The following is a 24,763-nucleotide window of genomic DNA, read 5'->3' as shown; positions in this document are numbered from 1 at the left end:
GGGGTGGCATCATTTTTAGTTGTCCTTTCTTCTAGATATTCTTTAAACTGGGGGGCGAATTGTTATTTATGATATAATTTTGTTGAGATTCTCGTAGATATCTTTCACAGATTATACATATGTACTACAAAACATAATACAAACTATTGTTAAATGAAATAAAATTAACATATGTGTAGTGTTTGATGCTTATATATTGTTTAACCTCGATACTATTCAAGAGAACATGCAATTAGACTACTAACATTTTCTTTCACTAAACTACCTTTTCTTGTATTAATAGCTGCTTATCCAAATAGTTTAAAGATAGAAAAAGTTGGTTGTATATGATCTTGATGAAGTTTCTCACCAGCACTAATAGAAAATACAAAAATAATGAGAACCGAAATACAATATCCCTCATGCTAGATATACTTCACGAAAAATATCTGATAACTCCTTAATTTTACACCTTTTTATGTGTTTAGAGTCTAGGATAAATCATTTTAGTTTGTAATAGTTTTGTTTAAAAATGTTTTAATTTTTTTTAATTGCTAAACAATCCTTTTTCTTTTGTTGATCGATCCTTGTTCTTAATTGTTCTTAATTCGCAAATAGATTACTGGTCAACTGAGCTGAATTTGGTCAAGAGAAAGCATTTTGAGTTGCTTTGCACATTGGGCTTAAGTGATGTTGTGCATTTGAATGTTTCTTCCTACACCTCCCCACATTTCTCCATACACGTTGATGGCAGAGGTTGCTTTGGGTTAATGTTCCATGTATTGATTTTAGACTCTAGCGAGTTATGCACTTGTGATGACCTCTGCTACTCTATAAAGTCATTACTAATGGGTTTCACTCTACCACATACAAGGTTAGTACATTAACTCTTTTGGCTAATTTAAAGCCCCTGGATTAGGATCTCCTACTCCTCTCACCACATACCCTACCCTTTTTTACTTGATATTAGAGTGTTATTAGAGGGACATGAGAACTCCCAATACGAAATCCATACAATTATACATACACTATTGAAATCACTTACAACAAATTTCTTGTTGAAATTCCTCTCCACAACATTCATTATATACATTCACAAGTATGTTCTTAATCCATAATACATATTAAACACCCATCACATCCATAGTAAATCGTCTCAACAAAGCATTAGAAAAATACAACATATCCCACGGTGCTCTAAAATGGCACTTAGTGCAACACCTTTCATAAAAGAGAAAGCTTAGCAACAATCTTGATGCTCAGTGATAGTCTTAGCATTCAACACCAAACCTTTTGCAAAAGGTGGCATTCAACGATATCTTGGCACTCAACGTTATTCTTCTTGCAAAATGTTGTTCTCAACGACACCCTTTTATCACTCAACAACCTAGAATTAAATTGTACCAAGCCTGTAGTGAAAAGTGACACTCAATGCCTTGCCACAACTCAATGTCAAAATATTCACAAATATACATGCTCAACGGTCTGGAGCTAAAATACTCTCAGACTTGCACAAGGAAATGGTGCTCAATGCCAATTTGTTACTACTCAACGCCATAACTGAAAACAACATATTCAAAACTGTGATTTGGGAAAATGGAGCTCTTCAGATGATCAAATTGGTATTCCTAATTAGTGCTTGGTTCAAAAACAGTTTTCAATGTTAGAATATATGCCAACTTGCTAAAATAATCAGATCTTAAGTTCCTCAACTCTACATCAATTAAGGCATAGCAAACAACACACAAAAGTTGCAACATATTCATATTTTAACAACTCAAACACAAAATCATCAATTCAACAAACTCAATTCAACAAGACATACAATTTACCATATATATTCATCACATCTATAACTTTAAAATAAGGTTAGCTTCCCTTACCTGAAAGATGACCAAACAATTCTAGAACCTTGAAAACACCATTAAAAGCTCAAAAGCTTTATCTGTCCCTATGAATAACACAGAGACGATCATGACATACTATTAGGACCACTGACAACAAAGAATCTTAAAGAAGACTCAAAGACCACATGTGATCCTAGATGGTTCACATGCATTGGTAGACTAAACATATCAAGAACAGGAGCTAAAAGTTAACTCACTCTATTGAGAAAACCGATCATATGAAAGTGGAATGTTCACCTCAAGGATCATCCTAACGGTTTCCGATTTTCAAAGAAATGAACATGTAATTAGAAACTCTAGAAAGAAATGAGAGAGCTATTCAGAAAATAATTTTAGAAAAATAATGTTATTTAAGATAATGAAACTCGTTTATAAAAAAATATTTATACTTTAATATTTTAATATTAAAATAATTGAGTCTCTTTATTTAAAATACACTCAATTCTAAAACAAATTTTATAGACTCTTACATATTACCCATTGATGTGTTAATATGAGAGAAACAATTAATTAAAAAAGGTTAAATGATTGTTTAAAAATATACTTTAGTCCTAGCTGAAATAAATATGAAAAATAAAATTAATAAGATTAATGTTACTTTAACCTCAATATAACTTTATTAATTTTTTACATTCTAGTTTCAAGTTATAATCGATTAAATCAACTCTATTGTGTCCATCATTTTTTTTGTCAACAACGCAAAAATGGTATAAGTGGCAAACGAGGTGCGAAATAACAAAGCCAACAAATATAACAAACTAACAGACAAAAAACGCTCAGTTTTATGTGTATGAAACATTTTCAATAATATATTGATTCATCCTTACATGTTTCATTTAAAATTTAATTTAAAAATTAATAACAAATTAATATCAATTTAGTCAATATTATTTAGAGTTGACTTTTTAAAATTAATGGTAACAAATTAATGTTTATGATTTTAAAATCAACTATTTGGTTGACACTAAATGTTTACTTATTGTAGTGAAGGAATTTCGTGTATCACAACTTCAAAGAGAATAATCATTACTATAAAAAAATGATACCTATAAATTCCAAGCATACAATTATATATAAATGGTAGAGAAATTAAGACGATAATCACATAACCAATTAAACATGTACATGTTTCTTTTCATTTTAGTGTCAAATTTGTAATTTCGTCTTCCAAATTTACTTGTATTTTATTGATTTTACTTCATAACATTTTTATTTTATGTTGCTCTCTATCACTTTTACTTTAGATTAAATTTGGAATTGACATTAAAAGGTTCTATTTTGGTAATAAAAATACCGTTTGCAAAATGTAAATGGTGAAACGCTAAAAACGAAGAAATGATATATCTATTAAAAGTTAAAAAAGAAAAATTAAATGTTTTCAGAAGTCAATGTTTTTGACAAAAGAAATCCATCAGTTTATAATTATTATAAGTCCCAAATAAATTAAATATTAAAGTATTCATTTATTATGATTTGGTTTATTGTACAATTTAAATGTTTAAAGCATATTTATCTATTATATAACTTTTGCTGGACTAAATAAACTTTGGTTTATTATAAAAATTAAATATTTTCCTAAGTCAATGTTTTGAAAAAAGAAATCCATCATTTTATAATTATTATAAGTCCAAAATAATTAATTTAATATTAAAGTATTCATTTATTATGATTTGGTTTATTATACAATTTAAATGTTTAAAGCATATTTATCTATTATATAACTTTTGCTGGACTAAATAAACTTTGGTTTATTATAAAAATTAAATATGATGCGATGTTATGTAAAGTTTTAATCACACTCTGATTTCTTCAGATTTAAATCAAACCCTAATCTATGATGCGATGTTATGTAAAGTCCATCAATAGTTATAATCCATAATTTAAACTATGTAAATGAATTAAATTAAATGGAAACTGTTGAAAAAACAAACTACTTAAAATAATTAATTACTTTCTATTTTAATTTATAGTAACTATTATATATATATTAATGTTAACAGATGCTCAGAAGAGTAATAAAATAAAAATAGTCCATTTGAAAGATGAGTTGTGGTTTCTTAGTAGGTTTTATAAATACTTAAATGTTATAGTCAATGATTTTATTAATTTTCCCAGTAGGGATATATAATGATGTTAATATAATTTAATGTTAAACTAATATAAAGGTAAAACAAGAAAATAATTAAACTATTTTTAAATTATATTTCAAAAAAACATGAACATTTATTTTCATGTTATAAAATTTATTAACAATACATGGAATAAATTAAAGTATATAAAATTTAAATTTAAATAAAAATAAAATATTATTGATTTCAAATAATTGAGATGAATAATGTGTATAGACTCACAACTTAAAATAACTCTCAATCCATAGAATACATTAAATAATTAGATACGCATAAATATGTCATATAACTATATATAATATATAACATAAAACTATATTTTTAGTTGTATAAAAGTATATTAGTGATAATAAATGCTGAAATGAGTACTATTTTGGTCCCGGCATTTTAATACTTTTCAGTTAAGAAATTATAATGATCTTAAAATTTCAAATTTTACACAATTAAATCATTTTAGTGATATCGCAAACAAAAAAAATTAATTTTTTTATAATATTAGTTTAAAACTAAATTTTTTAAAAATTAAAAGAATGCATAAAAGTATATAAATTGAAAACAGACTAATGAAATACAATATGTTTTAAAAATTCTTTACTTTTCTTTTGCAAGTAATTAACTTAGATAGTACATAGCTTATAATACAAGATCCTATTACATATACAAATGTCTTTCCTTCCTCTCTTTTTCTTGTTAATATTAAAGATCTATATATTATAAAAGTACATGGCCATTTTTTTTTCAAGAATTTCTTACAATAAACTAAATACATTTCTTATTTTGTTTATTAAATTTTCATCACTTGCAGCTTCAAGGAAAAATAATTGTACCAACCCAGGATGCATGGCTAGGTGATAAATCTCCGATAATTTGGATCTCAAACGTGAATGGTCTCAGGATCGATGGAACTGGAGGATTAATCGATGGCCTCGGTTCTTCTTGGTGGTCATGCAACTGTCGACGACCATCGGTTAGATCATTATACACTTCAATTTTCCATAACTGGGTTTGCAAATAAAAACATGCTCCATATTCTTGTTGACCTAGTATGTTTTTAAATTTTAAATTTAACTCAATTTTACAAAAAACATCAATTATCACGTTGGAAATCCCATTGATTAGAGATAAGGTCAATTTATAATATATAAGTGAGGTGCAAACCTCACCTTACAAACTGGTTTTGTGGGGTTGAGTTAGGTTTAAAATCCACTTACTAACATGGTATCAGAGTCATGGTTAAAGTTTATCCTAACGAGTTTTAAGTGGACATTCAATTCTTCTATTCCACTTGTTATTGGACCGTTATCGAACCATCCAATTCTTATTATCATGGGTTGAGTTACTCGCACTTAGATACAATCTTAAGAAGTAGATTTTAATTTTAAATGCATTCTACAATTTACAATAAAATTTATAATGATTTACATATATATTGATCTTTTCCTTAATCCACATACCACTTTTAAGTAATTTTTAATATCTTATGATGTGTTTAGCGATTTGGATGGTGCAGGTCCTTGGTTTCAATTCATGCAATGGTCTCATTGTTAGTTCCTTGAGCATCACAAATAGTCCACAAGCTCACATAACCATAAATGGTTGTGAGGGTGCCACATTTTCCAATATTAACATTAAATCTCCTGCTAATAGCCCTAATACCGATGGAATCGACATTTCTTCTTCCAAAAGCATCTTGATAAAAGATTCCAACATAGCTTGTGGTAAACCAAGTTTTCAGCTTATCTACTTATTCAAATTTCAGTAGAATTTTATTAGAATTACTGTTAGAAGTCCACGTCTATTAAGACCAATTTATAGTTTATAAATGGATGCAAATTTTACCATACAAATCGGTTTTATGAAATTGAGTTAGGCTTAAATTTCATTTCTAACTATTATTACATTTGCAACTTTGATTTATGTTGTCTTTCTACACAGGTGATGATTGTATTGCAATCATAGGTGACTCTTCTGACATCAATGCCACTGGAATTGCTTGTGGACCAGGCCATGGAATAAGGTTTATATATATTATCAACCATATCTTCAAAGCTAAATATTTGATGAAATTATATGAAAATGATACATGAACATGACATTGATCTATAAAACTTTTCCTTCATTGAATTAATCAGCATTGGAAGCTTGGGTAAAAACAATGGCCATGACAAAGTGGAACAAGTTTATGTATATAATTGCAGCTTCACGAATACTAAAAATGGAGCAAGAATCAAGACAGTTGAGGTATTTAAGGGTGGCAGTAACATTGTTCTTCAAATCAAACCATGCTATAATATATGTTTTCTGATAAAAGAGTAATGATTGAGATGAATGCAACAAAGAATATTTTATATGTTGTCATTTTCTTACAGGATGGATCAGGTTATGCCAGAAACATCACTTATGAGAAAATTACATTAACACAAGCTTACAACCCAATACTTATAGATCAAAACTACGTCGGTGTAGAGGTATTCACTTTACTTTCATATTACTATATATATTTCTAATATCATATTTGTATCGTATTTCACTAAAATTCACTTGATTGCACATATATATTAATGTTGCATTGAATTTGGCGTGATTAGAGTGAAGGAGGAGTTGAAGTGAGTGGGGTGACATTTCGAGGGTTTCATGGAACATCAGCGGATGACAGAGCTATTACCTTAGCTTGCAGTTCAAAAGGTTGTTTCGACATTGTGTTGGATCAAGTTGACATTACATCTTCCAGAGCAGAAAAACCAGCAGCTTGTTCTAGCAGTAATGCCCATGGAACAGCTACATCCACAGTTCCAAATTGTGACTCCTTATCTCAATGAAGTAACAATGTTACCTCACACATGTGTACGGGAAATGATGTATCAGGAGCAGGGTTTTTGTTTTTTTTTTCTTTTTTGGTAATAAACAATAAGTATTGTTGTTTTTCTGGAAAAGGAGGAATAAGAGTTTCTTTATGAATGTTACAGTGACTCATTGTCATTAATTTAGTTATACATTATTAAGAGGAATTTCCTCTTTTGACTCGTTAGCATATTAATACATAAACAATGATATTTTGGCATCCAAAATTATTTTACATTTATTTAATATTATCTTGTATTATTTTTAACTTTTTTTATAAATAATTTTTTTATGATTATTTCACTTCCAAATCAGTGGCAAAAATGATTTCAAAGAATTTTTTTTATAACAACATAAAAATTCCAATAGAGACATCAAGAACCATGTTAGTTTGTAAGCCGAGTCTGTTAGTTAGTTGGACAGGACAACTGTTGATTAATTGTTCTTGGCAGTTGCTTTCATTTTAAATACTGAACTTCTGTGTGTAAGAGGGTGTTGATTTTTGAGATCATTTCATAATACAATTTCATTTTGTTTGAGTTTTACTTTCCTTTCTCTGCTCACCTTCATTATATCTTGCTGGGTCGTTCTCGGTCGCCCGTACTGCAGTTGCGTGTTCGTAACGTGCTAAGTTTCATACACAATCCTTTTTCAGTCTTTGATATCCTTGTCCAATGAGTCAATCACAAGTATTTGTAATGTGCTAAGTTTCACTGAATAGCACTACCAATGATCATCATGTACAAATGGCATAAACAACTACAAACAAAGAAAACCAAATGTCAATACATGAACACAAAAAATTGGGAAAACATTATCTTTACAAACTAAAGCTAACTCACAAAGTCAGTTGTGACAATGTCTCCAAGTCCAAAATTATCAGAACACAAATAGGAGTTGTAATTATGAAGTGAAAAGCACATGTTGATTCTTGGGACGTCTCCTATAATCAGAAAGAATATGGTGTTGTGAAAATTTTCAAATTCATCAATCCACAATGCCTTACACATAATTTGTACCATAAAATATATGTTATCATAAAAAATATTATTTACTGCGTATAATGGACTAAATATAATCCTCTTAACAATACCGTACGACATTTTCTCAAAGTACATAAAAATAGTAGTAACAAATAACACCACCTACATAATGAATGTTGATAAATTATCATTAACACAATGAAAATTGTACAAATCAATAACATAACTATGAACATTTAACATAAAACCATGTCACATAATATATAGTTACAATGTTATCAACGTATTGGGTTGGCCTTAATGTGTAAGATGAAGTTTTGCTCAAGGTCTGGCCAATTATTTCGGATACAATCCTGAAAAAACAAGAATATTTAATCAAAAACCATCACCTTTCACCAATGACAAATAAAATTCTCATCAATTACCTATGTGGTCTGTCTCTTACGCTGATTACGTAGTACAACTTCTCAACATCCACAGTACTGGTTGGATCACCAACATAATTGCGCAAAGGGGGATCGCCAATGGTTTATCGTAATCATCCCCTTCATCATCAGCAATTTCAATGACCACTCGTTCAATGCCAGAACCTCCAGCTCCTTCAACCGCTACTTCTTCATGATATGCACCTACAAGTTCTTCATTATATGTACCTGCAGGTTCTTCATCAACACCAACAACAACTTCTTCATCACATGCAACTACAACTTCCTCGCCAGCTCCACTGCAACCTTCTTCATCACATGCACTTGTAGTTTCTTCACGACGACCATCTCGTACATTTGCATTTTGACGAATGTCATATATTTCCTGAGTAAGAGCTGCAATCTTCGCATTCACATTTCTTATTCTTATATTTTTTGTCCTCATTCTCTCCTCAACAGTTGCTTCCCTAATGTCATCATCTGAATTTTCATTTTCTTTTTCTTCAACATTACATCCTTCAAGCCTCGATCCTTCAGCCTTCACTTCCCGATCCAAATGGAAAGCAGCACGGACGGCCTGGACTCCACGATCAAGTTTATGTACGTACCAGTTCAAATTTACCTATCACAATCAAACACATAAATCTTAAACAATTAAGAACATCAATAGTTCAAAAAACGATATAAAACTGGTTCAAACACTTACATCTCCTACTTGAAACAAAACTGATATTTTTTTGGTCCTTGACTTAAACGGACACCATGTCCATATGTGCGGGAATCTCCTTTGAGAAGAATGATCATGCAAAGAAAGTCCTTCAAAAGCCCAAAGCTACAACATTACAAACAATAGTTAGCCAAAATTACAATGAACTCCACCACATTAACATAATAAATTCTAACTCGACGACATTGCCACTCAGACTCAACGCATGATGGATAGCTCCCGGCATTATTTTCTTAGTACATTTATTTAAATTATGTACAATATTTTTATGTACGATAGTTGCTCAATCATATACACATAAACTGTCCAAGTCATCTAACATTGTCCAAGTCATCTAACACTGCACAAGGCATGTTAGAAACATACACAAACTTTCTAGGAAAAAAAAAACAATAAAACATACTAAGAGATACAACCTACAAACCACATCAACATCAATTATTTTATTTTAATATATTTTTATAATTTAATTTATTCATAAAGTGTAATAAGTTGTTCGAATGAGAAGTTTTTAGTTCGAATCGAATATTTTATATAACAATTTAAATTTAAATATATAAGCAAGAATTTTAAAATTTTAATAATTCATCATTTTGACATTCTTAGTATTAATCATGTTAAATCTTCTTTTAGACTCTAGTTGAATAATTATATTTTTTTTCTTGTTGTAAGTTAAGATTTAATGCCATTTTGTCACAATAAACTTCTATTCAGAGTTTCCTTCTTGCTTTTATGATTTTCTATTTCATTATTTCAATGACAAACCAAACAAACTTAAAATGAATCAACCGTGAAATCCGAGGGTTAAAAAGTTGATAATATTAACTCTAAAAAAACACGAAGAATATAGTAAAACATTAAAAAACAAAACAAACTGAATCTAGAACGAGACAACAATGTGAGGGAATTTTTGGTAATTTTTCCCTCTTTTTTTACTAATTTATAAAAATTGTACTATCATCCATTCATACAAATGCTAGGTTATATAGGTCCTTTTACACGTTAAAGAATTGTTTCTTAAGTCAATTTTTAATTATTGGTTATTTATTCATCCTCGTTCATTAATAGTTTTCCTTTTAAATTAATAGTTTAACATAAATATTAACTTTTGAAAATATTTATATATATTTTTCTTTTACTGATATATTTTTTATTTGTAAAAATAATGATAATTTTTTATATCAGTTTACTAACCAACTAATATAAAAAGTAAGAATTAACACTCCAACTAGTATAAAAAAGTAACATATTTTTATTGTGACTAAGATTTCAACCGGTATAAAAAATGAGTTTCTATACCAATTAGTATTCGAATTGCTATAAAAAATTAATATTATATTGAACAATAAAGAATGATCCTTCTTTTTTTTACTACATTTACAAATGATATTATACCATTTTCACATTAATAGATGATATTATCATCTCTATTGCTATCACCCCTCTCATCTCTTCTCTCAATAAATCTTTTACTTTCAAACACTTTGGTTACATTTTTTTTGTCATAGAGCTAATAGAGACATCTCAAGAAGGCATTCATCTATTTGATACCAAAGTACAGATTAAAATGGCTTTAGTGACGAGATATTTTAATATTACCATGTATTTTTTAAATAAATGAAAAACTAATGCAATGTTTCATGCGTTCTGAATTGCTCACGAGGATCTAATTATGCATTATATTAGTTAAAAAAAAGACTTTTATGTCGGTTTTAAATCGGTAAAAAATATTGAATATAGAAAATATTTAACTTTTTACACTGATTTTGCAACTAGTATAATATTGAATATAGAAAATATTTAACTTTTTACACTGATTTTGCAACTAGTATAAAAATAAGGAGAGTAATAAATTTGTATATTATTCATTTATATCGGTTTGCTAACCAACTAGTATAAAAAGTATGACACTTTATACTGGTTAACATTCTTACTAGTATAGAAAGTAATGCTTTTTATAGAGGTTAAAACTTTAACCTACATAAAAACATGACTTTTTATACTAATTAGTACTTTTGAAAATAGCTATATATTTTTTTCTTTTCCTTGACATCTTTTTTATTTGTCAAGATAATGATAATTTTGTATATAATTCATATTTTTATATCGGTTGCTAACCAACTAGTATAAAAAATACAAATTAGCACTCCAACTAATATAAAAAGTAACACTTTTTACGGTGATTAAGACTTTAATCGATAAAAAAATGACTTTTTATATCAATTAGTATTCGAATTGTTATAAAAAATTAATATTATTTTGAACAATAAAGAACGATCCTTTTTTTTTTACTAAATTTACAAACGATATTACCATTTTCACATTAATAGATGATATTATCATCTCTATTGCTATCACCCCTCTCATCTCTTCTCTCAATAAATCTTTTACTTTCAAACACTTTGATTACATTTTTTTTGCCATAGAGCTAATAGAGACATCTCAAGAAGGCATTCATCTATTTGATACCAAAGTACAGATTAAAATGGCTTTAGTGACGAGGCATTTTAATATTACCATGTATTTTTTAAATAAATGAAAAAACTAATACCATGTTTCATGCACTCTGAATTGCTCATGAGAATCTAATTATGCATTATATTAGTTAAAAAATGACTTTTATGTCGATTTTTAAATCGATACAAAAATATTGAATACAGAAAATATTCAATTTTTTGTACCGATTTTGTAATTAGTATAAAAATAAGGAGATTGATAAATTTGTATATAATTCATACTTTTTATATCAGTTTGCTAACCAACTAGTATAAAAGTATGACACTTTATATTGGTTAACATTTTTAGTGGTATAGAAAGAACCACTTTTTATAGAGGTTACAACTTTAACCAACATAAAAACATGACTTTTTATACCAACTAGTATTCAAATCGATATAAAAATTTAATTTTATATTGATTAATGCTAGAATTATAAAAAGTCATGATTTTTTAAATAGCAGGTTTGTATGTAATAACTACCACATATAGGCCAACATAAAATTCAAACAGGCAACAAATAATGAACACTTTGAGTAAACTTATACTCGTAAATACTTAGGAGGTTGGTTATAAAATGTTGAAATTATCAAATTTTATGAGTCAACAACATTTGTGGATATGATTTTCTGTGTATGCATCATCACATAATATATGCAGTCAAAGCTCTCTGGTTGACGTGAACACTACACGTTAAATTCACAAAATATCATAAACTTTATAATTGTATTTCAAGAGTGTGAAAGATTAACTACTTATAATTGGCTCAATGAAGTGCAAATTCTTTTCTAAAGCAATATGTGTTCCATGCAACCTCAAATAAGTCTCAACCACTCCTTAAAAGTTAAAATGTAAAATGAAATTTGTGTCTAGTATGGAACTTAGTAAATTTAAATTGTGTACACAAAAATTTAAATTATTAATAAACTTACGCTTGAACTGTACTTTTGATTGTCAAAGTGCTAAGTTTCTTATTCAATGAACACAAGAAATTATTGAGGAAATGTATTTTGAATTACTAATGACCGATGTAGATTCAAACAATATTAATGTCAAATAAGATTTACATCAATAGAATTTAATTTATAAAAAAACATATTATTGTAAGGAAGGTGTTTCTTTTCCTTTTCAAAGGTCTCTAATAGATATATTTACACCTCTTTACCAACTCTTTGAATGAAAAGAGGGACAATAAATTCATATGTGATTATTCTTCTTCTCAATACCTATATGATGTAAATACCTTAAACAAAGAAAATTAATAATTTTAGAATAACGTAATAAAAAAAGGAAAACATTTACTAAACAGTATTTTTAGTGTTCATAAATTAATATTTAAAGTCATTATAATAAATAATTATTTATCATCTTTCAAATTGATTACAAAGTTTTCTTGTAATGTTTATTATAGAATCCTTGCACTCATGCTAAAAGTAGAATAAAGAAAATAAACAACATAACTTAATTAATTATTTAATATTAATGAAGAAAATCACAACAAGTGTGTTTAATAATTTAATAAAAGTAACTCATAAATTAATTAACTAATTGTTAATAAATGAGCTTCATAAATTAAATGAGCTAAGTTTTTACCTGATAAACTAAAATTTTATATTTTTATAGACAAATATATCATTCTATAATTATAATTTTATATTTTTTTTAAATCATCAAATTTTTAATAAATGTTTTAGTACTTCTGTTTTTCTAATAGTTGTTTAGGTTTACTAGACAAGTCATTTTATTTAATGAGTTGACAAAATATATATTATTGAGAAACGTTATTTATATCAATTTGTTAAATATTTTTAATCTGAATTGTCTAAAAGATTAAAATAAGTAACAATATAGATAAAAAAAATTATAGATAATAAGAAATTAAAATATAAGAGGCAATCTCACACACACGCAAAATGTTAAATAAGTTTTACGAATTAGAAATAATAATCTAAAAATTAGAAATTATATCAAATAGTTTATAATAAGTTAAAAATCATAAAATAAATTATTAAAAAAACTTTACGTTGTACATCACTGTAAATTTTAATATCTCAATTATGCATATTCGTTATAGTTAATTTATCATTTATCATCACAACCATGTTAAAACAAAACAAAACCATGGATAGAAAATCAAACAAATATTAAAAAAAGAAACATTTTTTTGCAAAGAATAATAATGCAGGACGATCTATGATCTATCTTACATTTGACCGGTAAAACGTAAACTCGACTCAAACACATAAAAAAGTGAGTTAATCTCTTTGACACCCATATAAAAAATTATTTATTTTGTAATTTTTTTTCAATTATAATATATAAAATATCGTATTTAATAACCTTATTTTTAATTAAATTACTTTACTTAAAATAAATAATATTTTAAATTTATAATTTTTAACTTTGTAAATATTATTCTTTTAGAAATAATGTATATAATTAAAAAATAACGACTAAATTTCAAATAATTGTCAAACAAAACTGAAAATTAATGTCTGCCCGAAACAACAGGTTATCCATAACAAGCTTAATCAAAACAATGTGCTAAAATGTTCATGGCACTTACAGACGTACGAATCAGCCATGGTCCACCCACATTTAAACTACTAAAATAAACTATTTTAAGTTTAATTAAATTAAACTAGTTAATAACTTAATAGTATTAATAAAGATATTAATAAAGAATTTAATTTCTTATTAATGGTATTGCTTTATGACGTATGTTTAATAATTTGTATGCTTTAAAAAAATACAGTTTTAATTGGGTACTTGCTCTAGGTTCCTATACATCTCTCATGGACGCCTTGTATATATATAATGAACCCATCACGTTTGGTTCACAGAAAACAAATCACCATAGTCATATCTCCAAGTGTTAATCTTCCAAAGAAAATTCACAAAAAAAAAAGTAAGAAAAATTATGCAAATCCTAATCAGTTGCACTTTGATTCTTGCTTTAATTTCACCATGTTTTGGAAGCAATGACACATCTTATAATGTGATGAATTTTAGTGCTGTGGGAGATGGCAAAACAGATGATTCAGCAGTAAGTCTGTTTCTGTTTCTCTTTTTTTTTTTTTTCTAATTTTAAAGCATATATAATTGTAGTTTTATTTACGTGATTTTGATGTATAGTAGCATTTGATTTGGCCTAAAATAAGATATTTGGTGTTAGGCATTTTCGAAAGCATGGGAAAGTAGTTGTGGAGCAGAAGGGACGCCAACGTTACTAATTCCAACAAACTATGTATTCTTGTTGTCTGCCCTAATTCTAAAGGGTCCTTGCAAGGCCACGACTATTCTAATTAAGGTATTTCTAACATTATTGTTGTCTTTCAGTACAGGATCACAAATATCAACACCCACGTACAGATTGGTCCTGCCGGTTGGTTTGCTTGTCTAATTCATCAAATTGATCTATTTTTAATAGTTGACTCCTGAGTTAATGATTTATTTTTAATTAAAAATTAAAATTAAAATAACTTAAAAGATTCAATTTTTTTATTTATATTATACTTTAAATTAAATCTTTTTATTTTTCATGTAATTTTTATTTTAAATAGTTTTTCACAAAATATTTTTGTTTATAAATTTTTAATTTTTCTGTTAAACGCAGTTTCAACTTTTTTAAATACCATGTTTTTGTGATTTAATACGTACTAACGTTACTAGTTCCACATCACACACACACACACATATATATATATATATATATATATATATACAATGGGCATTTATTAAAACTTCTAATTTATACATTTTTATTTTTGAACTTTATAATCATTTTTTCCCTTTTTTTAAAAAAAAATTCAGCAATAAAGCTACTCCCAATTGGATGCACTAAACCTAATCTAAAAAGGAAAACCTCATGTTGAATATCACTTCAGTAGTTATATTTTACATCAGAATTCATTTATCATTAACAAATTCATGAAAAAAAATACAAAATTACTTCGAACAAACATTAAACATAACTTGTATCTAGTTTCATTAAGAAATATATATATATATTTATTGACTTCTGTATTTTTCTCAATTTCTTTGCTTAATTTTCCCCACATTTGTTGCAGCTTGAAGGGAAAATAGTTGCACCTACGAAGTATTCATGGGTAGGTGATAATAAGGACAGTTTGATCGCCATCACAAAGGTGGACAGACTGACAGTGGACGGAACCGGAGGATTGATAGACGGGTTTGGTTCTTCTTGGTGGCCATGCAAAAGTTGTCCACGACCATCAGTTACAACACTCTAAACTCTCTTTTCCTACAAAACCACAAATCAAACAATTCACACTAAAGTTTTTCATTATGCAGATTCTTACTTTCAAATATTGCAATAATCTTACTGTTCATGACTTCACCGTCACCAACAGTCCAAAATCTCACATACACGTTCATGGCTGTGAGGATGCTACGTTTTCTCGTATCAATGTCACTGCTCCTGCTGACAGCCCTAACACCGATGGAATTGACGTTACTTTTTCCAAAAACGTCTTGATTCAGGATTCCTCTATGCAAACTGGTAACCAAAGTTTAAGGTTTTCTTCTCATGAAAATATCAATTTTCAATGTAGTGTTTTGAAATTTTAACTTGCATTGTCTTTCCAAACAGGTGATGATTGTATTGCCATTAGTGGTGGCTCCTCTTTAGTCAATGTTACTGGGATTGCTTGTGGACCAGGCCATGGAATAAGGTTTTCTATTTATATATCCTCAACTGGTTGATATTGTATATTTTTTTATCTTTATTTATTTAGCAATGTAACTTTAACATGAATGAATAAATCAGCATTGGTAGCCTAGGAAAAAGGAATGACACAGTGGAAGGAGTACATGTACGAAATTGCAGCTTGACAAAAACTAAATATGGAGCAAGAATCAAAACGTTTCCGGTAAGTAATATTAGGGTTCAAACATTTTTCCACCAACAACTATTTTACCACCTTAAGTATATATTTTCTATCATTTCCTTCAACTAAAATATGCAAGCATAATATATTATAAAAATTTAAATATTTTACTTAATACAATATTTATAAAAAAGTTATTTAATGTTTTTTTATTTAATGTGGTTTCAATAATAATTAGAAAATGTTTATGTATGTTTGACTCATTGTCATTTTTTTGCAGGTTGGAATTGGTTGTGCAAAGCAAATCACTTTTGAGGAAATAACGTTAGTAGAAACCCGTTACCCAATATTTATTGATAAAAACTATGGCAGTTATCCTTCAACGGTATTCACTTAATTATTCAACTTCTTTCTTTTTTAATTTTTTTTCTTTTTATATAAAAAAAGTTGTTTATTATTAAAGTTGGATTTTGAATTGTATACAAAACAGGATGAAGAAGTAGAAGTGAGTGGGGTGACATTCAGAGGGTTTCAAGGAACATCCTTTGATGGCAAAGCTATAACCTTAGACTGTGGACAATCAGGTTGCTACAACATCGTATTGGATCAAATAGACATTGTTTCTTCTCTACCAGAAAAGCCAGCCTGTTGTTCTTGCAATAATGCCCATGGAACAGTTACATCTACTGTTCCAAATTGTTCTTGTTTATTGCCATGAATTTCTTTTCTTATGTGTAAAAGTTAAATGAGCGCAATTGGTTCAATAAATATTAATTAATGCAAACAATTAATATGCATTGTTCTTTTGGTTAATTATTTTTATTTTCTACGGTTTTTTAATTAGATAAATTCTGACATGGGTTTTATCTATAGGAAATGTTTGTTTTGAATAACGTTTTGATTTATATTTTTTTATTAGAAATTATTAGTGTTCAAAATATTTTTTTTACCGATGTGAGACTATTGAACACCAAAACAAGTCTTTCAATTTAGGGGTTAATAATTTTTTTCCCTGTAGACTAGTTAATGTCACTATATTAGAAAATGATTTTGACGATGGTTAAAGAGTCTTTCTATTACGGTTTTCAAACAATCATTAAATGCAACATCGTGAAAAGTTTACCTAAAACCAATACCATCACTAAATTGTTGTTATATTTTCGAATGACGACGAGTTCTAAATGCCATCGTTATAGTTAATATAGATGAAAAAAAAATCACAAAGATATATAACAATTGGCATCACAACTGTTGTTAAAAATGAATGAATTGGCACCACAACCATCGTTGAAAATGTTTTTTTTTCTCTTTTAAATATAGACATTGCTACAAAAATAGCATACAACGTTAAATATTTTTGACTTTTAACAATGTATTCGCGTTCGACGTCATATCGCGAGACGTAATTTTGACGTCGAACACCTACAGCTCGACGTTATGCCTTTATATCCACGTTTACTCTATAGAGTTCGACGTTTAATATATGAATAACTAGTTATATTTAAGGGAAAATTTGACGTCAAATGCAAGGGGAGAGACATAAAGTTGACGTCAAGGACTAAGATGTATGACGTAAAGTTGACGTCCATTTACATAGGTCGACGTTACTTGTTGCTTATAGACATGTCGGATATTAAAGTGCATGACGTTTAATATTTGAATAAATATTTATACTTACAACAAACTTTGGCATCAATTGGAATGGAACGACGTAAAGCTGACGTAACTTGGACGTCGAAGTTAGCCGAATGACGTCATGTTTTGTTGATATACACGTCGAGTAGCAGAGAATGGACGTCTAATATTTGAATAAATATTTATATTTATTCAAATATAAATATTTGAATCCAGTTTTCCATTCATCTATTCACAGTATTCATCTATTCACAGTTTAAATGTGATTTTTTGTGAAACTTATTCTACCACTCAATATGCTTTGTCCACTAAAAGCACTAAAATAATAACATTTAATGATAGAAAACATGACATTGTATATTCAAGATCATTTGAATTGTGATGTTGCGGCGTTGGGAAAACATCTCACCTCTACTATTACATTATTGTGAGAAGAATGATGTATATAAGAAATATGGAGTATAGGAATGTTTAAGTTGCAATGTCTATTTTTCATTTCCACTGCCCATGGTTGACTCTTAAATATGTTATGCCAGGCAAATCCATCGTAGCAATAAGTTAATTGTGGTACTCTTCACCATACTTAGCTAAGTGTAAGCAACCGGCGTCAACATTATACATTTTTAGATATGTTTTAAATATAAAACATACGAGTTTTAAGAGTAGAAAGTTGAAAAAAAGGGTCGATTTCTGTTAAGATGAGTTTTCTTTCCTAATAATTCAATTGAGGGTCAAAAGAAAAAGAATGGTATGTGTTATTATGGGTTCATAGCCGACCGAACGGTAAAAGTGCAGAAGAGTCAGCCCGACCGATGATACCTCTCAGGTCAATGAACCGATCGGTAAAATCAGTCTGACCGATGATACATCTTAGGTCAATGAACTGATCGGTAAAATCAGCCCGACTGATGATACCTCTCAGGTCAGTGAACCGATCGGTTAAGTCAGCCATTAAGGTAATTAATAGTAATAACTGTCGGGAGTTAATGAAAATAATTGTTATTTATTGACAATTAATATTGTCATTCATTGGTGGTTAATGAGTCAGACCTAACGGTCAGCTCATTATAATTTATAAATATTTGTCTGGCAAATGATACAGGTAACTTGAACTTGAACTGAGACTCAGAGGTCTGATAACAAAATCTTGATTACAAGATTATTACACAAAGTCACTGAATTGAGCGTGGGAGTGTCTTTTGCAGACACCCTCTCTCGCGGCTCGGACAAGGAGAAGAGTGAAGACATCATAATTGGAAATCGAGCAGACAACTTTGGATGTTTTGGATTAGGGTTCTAAATCCTCCTAAAACAGTATGATCAGAGAAACCTGTTTTTCAAATTTCAACACTAACGTCGTGTAAGCTCATTCCATTTTATTTCTAAGTAATATATTAAAAAAAATGAACAATCATCCACTTAACGGGGAATCATTGGTTGTCAGGTTTTTTTTACAAGGAACACGTATTTAACTTTAAGAATTGCTCTGAAGTCTATTATTACTGCTTGGTTATTTATTCTATCTAATATTTATTGATAGTAGTACCTTTTAAAAAGATTTTCTAACAGAAATATTGATTTTAAAAAGGTTAATATAGTTTGTATTTCTTCTTTTCCTTTCTTTTTATTTGTACATAAAATATCTCGTTTATTTTGTTTAATTTTTCATCTATTTTTTATGTAATCCATTGTATTTTATGTAATTCGTGAAACATTTTAAGCAGAAAATAGTACGCACAGGGTATCCCGGACTGTTTTTTAACCATAACTCTGTTTCTTAAATATAAACATTCTTCAAAGGAAAACAGCGATAATACGACCTTAAAAAGACAAAAAATTGATGTGAGAAGAAAATGGTGTATTCGATATTAAAATATTTGCACTAAATAAGAGTGAAATGTTTCAAAGATAGTGAGGAGAACCTGAGGAAGCAGACGACAAATGTAGGCATATGAGAACTGGTGCATTGGTATACTTGTCTTTCCACTTATATCTTTTGTACTTAGTAATCATCAATCGATATGGATTTAATGTGAGCAATCTTTTCCCAATCTTCACTTTCTTGTTTCTGGCACCGCTGTTTGAGCAATAAACAATCACAAATTGCGAGGTCTGAAATGGATTTTGGTAGACCCTCCTCTGGCAAGCATTGGAGTACAGGACAGTTACGAAGAATCAATATCCGAAGAGAGGAGAGGTGACAGAGACCCCTGTAGTCCAGTTTCTTAAGATTTGGACAATCATATATTTCTAGACGACCAAGAGAAAGTGGGAGCAAACCTTCACCCGGAAAACACTCCAAATCCACCTTGCCAATTCTCAAGACTATTAAGGAAGGGTTGGTTCCCCAAGCGCCCTTTAGGGAGGCCAGAACTTTGGAGCAATTCTCGACAAACATTTCTTTTACATTTGATGGCAAACATTCCTCGGACAACTCCAGCGCTGGACAATTGCTTATGTACAGATTATTAAGAGATGGAAGAAGGGCAGACATGCATTTAGGCATTGACTTCAATTTCTCCAATCCTGCAATAATCAATGACACTAGCTGAGGTGCAAATAATCCTTCATTGGGAAATGATTCAAATTCAGAGCATTGATCAATGAACAAATTCTCCAAACGATTGTGAGGGTGCCCCTGCGATATCATCTGTAGATTGCGACACCCGGATAAACAAAGGTCGCGGAGTTTTGGGAACAAATCTAAAGGAAAGGTAGTGAGAGAGTCACAATCATCTCTGATACGCAATTCTACAAGGGAATGGTACCAATTGCTAATGGGAATACTGATGCCTGGACCAAAAGAAAAAGGCAAGTATTCAAGGGTATCAAATATGTTTGGCCTCGTATTCACACATTGAATCTCGACGGCCCTGGTGATCGGAGCCCCAAGTTGGCCGCATTCGTGTATAATAAATTTCTTTAAATGACAAAGTATGTTTGGCAATTCTTTCAGCTTGGGACAATTCGCCAGAAAAAGACTTTTAAGACTTGGAAAAGCACCCGTCACGCACTGCCATTCTTCCCATTCCTTCATATCAATAAAGCTCAACCTTTTCAAGGATGCAAATGCAGAAGAGCTATCCCCGTAGAAATCAGCATCTATCCTTCCTATCCAATCAAGGCCATCAATTCTCAAGTCCTTCAGAAATGTCAAAAGTCCAAGGCAAGGCAACCATAGGCAATGTTTACAGTTATTCAAGGTTAAGGACACCACATTCGATAGAGAATTATTGGATAACCAACGGGGAAATTGTGTGCCACCATAGCCATCGATTGATAAGTGCTTCAAATGTATGGAAGGTTGCAGATTCTCAAGTACTTCTCTTTCTTTTACCGAATCGTCATTGTTCCGCGCTAAATTCCATTGTAAGCTCAGCGTCACAATATGTGTTTCATTCTTCAAATTCGTCTCATACGGATTTGAGATATTTTCAAGATTTTGAATTGACAGCTGCTCTCCATGAAAATGAAGTTCTCCTAACTGTTGAATACTGAACTCACTACTTTTTCCAACCGCAAAATTGTTTATCCACACGTGAAGATTCTTCAACTTTCCTAAACCGATTGGACCCTTCGTTAAAGTAGTTCCCATAAGTTCTAGGCGGCGCAAATTGGTAAGCTCATGCAAAGTCAAGGGCAACTCCTTCAATTCGATACAATTATTTAGTTTCAATTCTTGCAAGTTATAGAGTGAACAGATTGAGTCAGGAAGTCTGCGTATGGCGCTACCCGAAAAATCCAACGAACGGAGATGTATAAGATCGCCTATTGTGTCAGGCACCTCAAAACACAACCTCAATGATAAGACCCGTATGAACTTAAAGTTGGGGATTAACTCTTCTATTGGCAGCTCACGACGCCACCCAAAAGTTATAAATGTTCGTAACCGTGTAGCATCACGTAAACTCGTATAATCTTGAATAGGATCGCTTACATATGATATATGACGGGTTTTCCTTGATACTCTTTTTTCATCATCAACACCTAACCTGTGGCAGATTTCACCTGAAACATATTTTGCTAAATCATTCAGAAGGTCGTGCATGAAAATATATTTCCTGGTCCCAAGTTATTTGTTTAAAGAATGACCTTGATACTAGATCATTGAAGTAGTCTTCACCTACTTCTTCTGGAGACTTGCTTTGTTGAGAGCAATGTAGAAAATTTTGAGCCATCCATAACAAAATTAAGCTCTCTTTGTCAAACCTATGGTCTTTGGGGAATAATGCACAATAAGCAAAACATCTCTTGAGATGAGAAGGAAGATGGTAATAGCTCAACAACAAAGTAGGGACGATTTTACTATCTTCTATTGTTAAGTCCCATATCTCGCTTGTCAATACACCTTCCCACTCTGAAACGGATGACTTTGACTGTAAAACACATCCTATTGTTTCAAGGGCCAGAGGTAATCCTTGGCACTTGTCAACTATCTTCATGCCAATCTTCTTTAACTCAGAATTCAACTTACAGTTTTCGTCTTGGAATGCATGTTTAGCAAAAGTTTGCCAGCTGTGATCTTCACCTAATTGCTTTAGTTGGAGTATGTAGGTTGACTGCATGATAGAAGCAACTTTGTGACTGCGTGTTGTGACTAGAATTTTACTTCCTTTAGCTCCAAACGTAAGAGGAGTTTGTAATGCTTTCCATTGATTTCGGTCTTCGTTCCAAACATCATCCAGAACCAGAAGAAACTTCTTTTCAGACAACCTTGTTTTCAATTTTCCATGAACCATTTCTAGGTCTCCACTGTCATCTCTTGAGTTAGTGAAAGCTCCAATAATTGTTTTGGATACTCTCAAAGCATCAAATGCATCAGAAACGCAAACCCAAGCCTTTTCTTCAAATTTAGCTTCCTCTGTCTTTGGATCATTGTATACATGTTGAGCAAGTGTGGTCTTACCCATCCCACCCATACCCACAATAGAAAGTATAGACAGCTTATTATCATTAGTGTCAGATCTCAGCCAAGTAAAGATAATTTCTTTGTCCTCATTTCTGCCATAAATAACCTCTTCAGCCACCAACGACGTTGACTCAACTTTTTTCTCCGCCACCTTATTACCCAACCCAGATCTAACGCCAGTATAAATTTTGAAATCTTTAACAATGTTTTGGTTAAAAAGAGATTCTACATCATCTAGGAGTGCTATGATCTTGGATTCAAAATTGTGTACCTTGCTAGAGCTGGTTTGGAATTCAGCTTCCAATTTTGTCTTGGAGAATTCATAGTCTATTTGCTCGAGCAGATCCTCTGCATCATACAAGACGTCTCTAACCTCATCAAGCCATTCTTTGACCAATGAATTAGTGAACTGCTTTTGTTCTGCATCATCTATCACAGAATTGACGTCCATCAGCTTCCTCTTTAACTTTTTCAGTAGCTTCTCATCAAGATTTCTCCCACGAAAGAAGCCGAGAACTTGATGAGAATCGAGCTTGTCAAATAGCACCTGAAGAACAGCACCAAAAAGAGCACCACCAAGTGTTTCAAGGACAGGCATGGTTGGGAAGGAAGTGGCCAAATTGAGGAGAAGAAAGGATTGAGAAAATTGGAAGTGCAGCTAAGTTACGTGAATGAAGGACTGACAAAAGATAACGAGTGAATATTGTGAAAATTGGAAGCAACAGCTGTTAATTATTTCCGACAGCACAACGTGGGTTTGGTAACATGTGGAACATATTTTAACGAAATTTCTACCAACTTTCAGTCTATTTCGGTGGCTTGCTTTATTAAATAAAGAAAGCCGAGGTACTTATATCTTACACGAAAAGAAGGGATTGTGAAAATTGGAGTGAAGGTAATGCAGAATTAGGGTGAGATCTATTTTCTTGGCAATGCCTTTACTTCAATATATCTGTTGTTGTTGACCACACAAATTGAAGTTTCAATACCTGTTTTACATTTTTATATTTCTCGAGCTACCTCAAATTTATTTAAAAAGTTTAAGCAATTAACATAATAAATCAAGGAATATCTTAGATATACTAAAATAAAAATTCCTTATTGTTATACATAAATTTATATTCAAAAAATGACGGAAGGATAAAATTTAGGTTTAATAGGTTCGGGGGTCTCTATATTTGTGGGTTCGTTTCAATTGAGTCCTTCAATTTTGAAAGTGATTAATTAGGTCTCTAATTTGGTCAATTTGATTCAATGATAACATTTTCGTTAAATGCAGTTAACGACGTTAACTTTTTTAACAGGTGGCAAGCTGAGGCATCCAGGTGGCACCGTTTGAGCTTAATAGGTGTATTTTTAACATTTTTAATTGTTAAATATATTAATAAATGAAAATATAATTTAAAATCGGCAATGGCACTAAGAGAACACGAATGGGTCTCTCCCTCTTTCGAGATTAAAGACACAAGCTCTTCATCTTCCCAGAACAGATCATTTTGAAGCAACTTTCTCCCAGATGGGTCATCGTCGTTGATCTCACACTCAGCGCCGTTCGCATCGAAATCTTCGTCGAAGGTGTCACGCTCTTCGCAGAGAAGTGCATCGAGGATGGAGGGAGAGTGGTACTGTGCATCGTCACCGAGAGCCATTCTCTTCAAAGAAAGAAGTTCTTCATGGTTGGTAAGAGAAGATGTGCAGACCATTTTCAACTGTGCCTATGTTTGTTTCTTTGTTTCTCTCACTAGGGTGAGTTGAAAGAGAGAAAGAGAGAGAGACGATGTTAAAATGTTTGAGCTTGTGTCTTTAATATAATTATATTTTCATTTATTAATATATTTAACAATTAAAAATGTTAAAAATACACTTATACAGCTCAAACAGT

The 24,763-nt window shown here is 30.4% G+C and overlaps 2 protein-coding genes, 1 long non-coding RNA gene and 1 pseudogene across 4 annotated transcripts; 2 read left to right on the top strand and 2 right to left on the bottom strand.

Annotated features, from left to right (window-relative positions):
- Positions 1–4,811: 4,811 nt before the first annotated feature.
- Positions 4,812–7,053, top strand: LOC124839707 (putative polygalacturonase At3g15720; the record flags this gene model as incomplete). The annotated part of the gene is made up of 6 exons (XM_088099269.1): positions 4,812–4,982; positions 5,526–5,733; positions 5,951–6,032; positions 6,148–6,256; positions 6,385–6,483; positions 6,604–7,053. Coding segments are annotated over 6 exons (900 nt in total), but the record flags the coding sequence as incomplete, so codon positions are not given.
- Positions 7,054–8,070: 1,017 nt separating this feature from the next.
- On the bottom strand, positions 8,071–9,421 carry LOC148192704 (uncharacterized). Its single transcript, XR_015782362.1, has 2 exons — positions 8,265–9,421; positions 8,071–8,192 (listed from the first exon to the last, which is right to left on the bottom strand). It is a non-coding gene; the product is annotated as an uncharacterized LOC148192704 (long non-coding RNA).
- Positions 9,422–14,407: 4,986 nt separating this feature from the next.
- LOC148192703 (putative polygalacturonase At3g15720) lies at positions 14,408–17,083 on the top strand. 2 transcript variants are annotated; one of them, XM_088099538.1, is made up of 8 exons: positions 14,408–14,533; positions 14,663–14,797; positions 15,558–15,725; positions 15,802–16,009; positions 16,100–16,181; positions 16,277–16,379; positions 16,618–16,722; positions 16,828–17,083. In XM_088099538.1, exons 1-8 carry the CDS (start codon positions 14,408–14,410, stop codon positions 17,053–17,055), a joined length of 1,155 nt encoding a protein of 384 aa, XP_087955664.1. In that variant the 3' UTR covers positions 17,056–17,083. The 2 variants fall into 2 exon arrangements, with proteins under 2 accessions (XP_087955664.1, XP_087955663.1); XM_088099537.1 differs by having other exon boundaries at positions 16,801–17,083.
- A 2,687-nt stretch (positions 17,084–19,770) lies between these two features.
- On the bottom strand, positions 19,771–23,576 carry LOC124841363 (putative disease resistance RPP13-like protein 1; annotated as a pseudogene).
- Between the last annotated feature and the right edge of the window lie 1,187 nt (positions 23,577–24,763).

The sequence above is a fragment of the Vigna umbellata genome, chromosome 9 (assembly GCF_029865625.1).
Source record: "Vigna umbellata cultivar VRB3 chromosome 9, Vumbellata_1.0, whole genome shotgun sequence".
In the NCBI taxonomy this organism is placed as follows: domain Eukaryota; kingdom Viridiplantae; phylum Streptophyta; class Magnoliopsida; order Fabales; family Fabaceae; genus Vigna; species Vigna umbellata.
Note: the sequence above shows the minus strand (reverse complement) of the source record. Positions and strands in the feature narration are given on the sequence as shown.

Coding starts and splice junctions, on each gene's coding strand:
- LOC148192703 (XM_088099537.1), top strand. CDS start 14,408: ATGCAAATCCTAATCAGTTGCACTTTGATTCTTGCTTTAATTTCACCA. Junction 14,798..15,557: donor CCACGACTATTCTAATTAAG/GTATTTCTAACA, acceptor CATTTGTTGCAG/CTTGAAGGGAAAATAGTTGC. Junction 15,726..15,801: donor AAAGTTGTCCACGACCATCA/GTTACAACACTC, acceptor TTCATTATGCAG/ATTCTTACTTTCAAATATTG.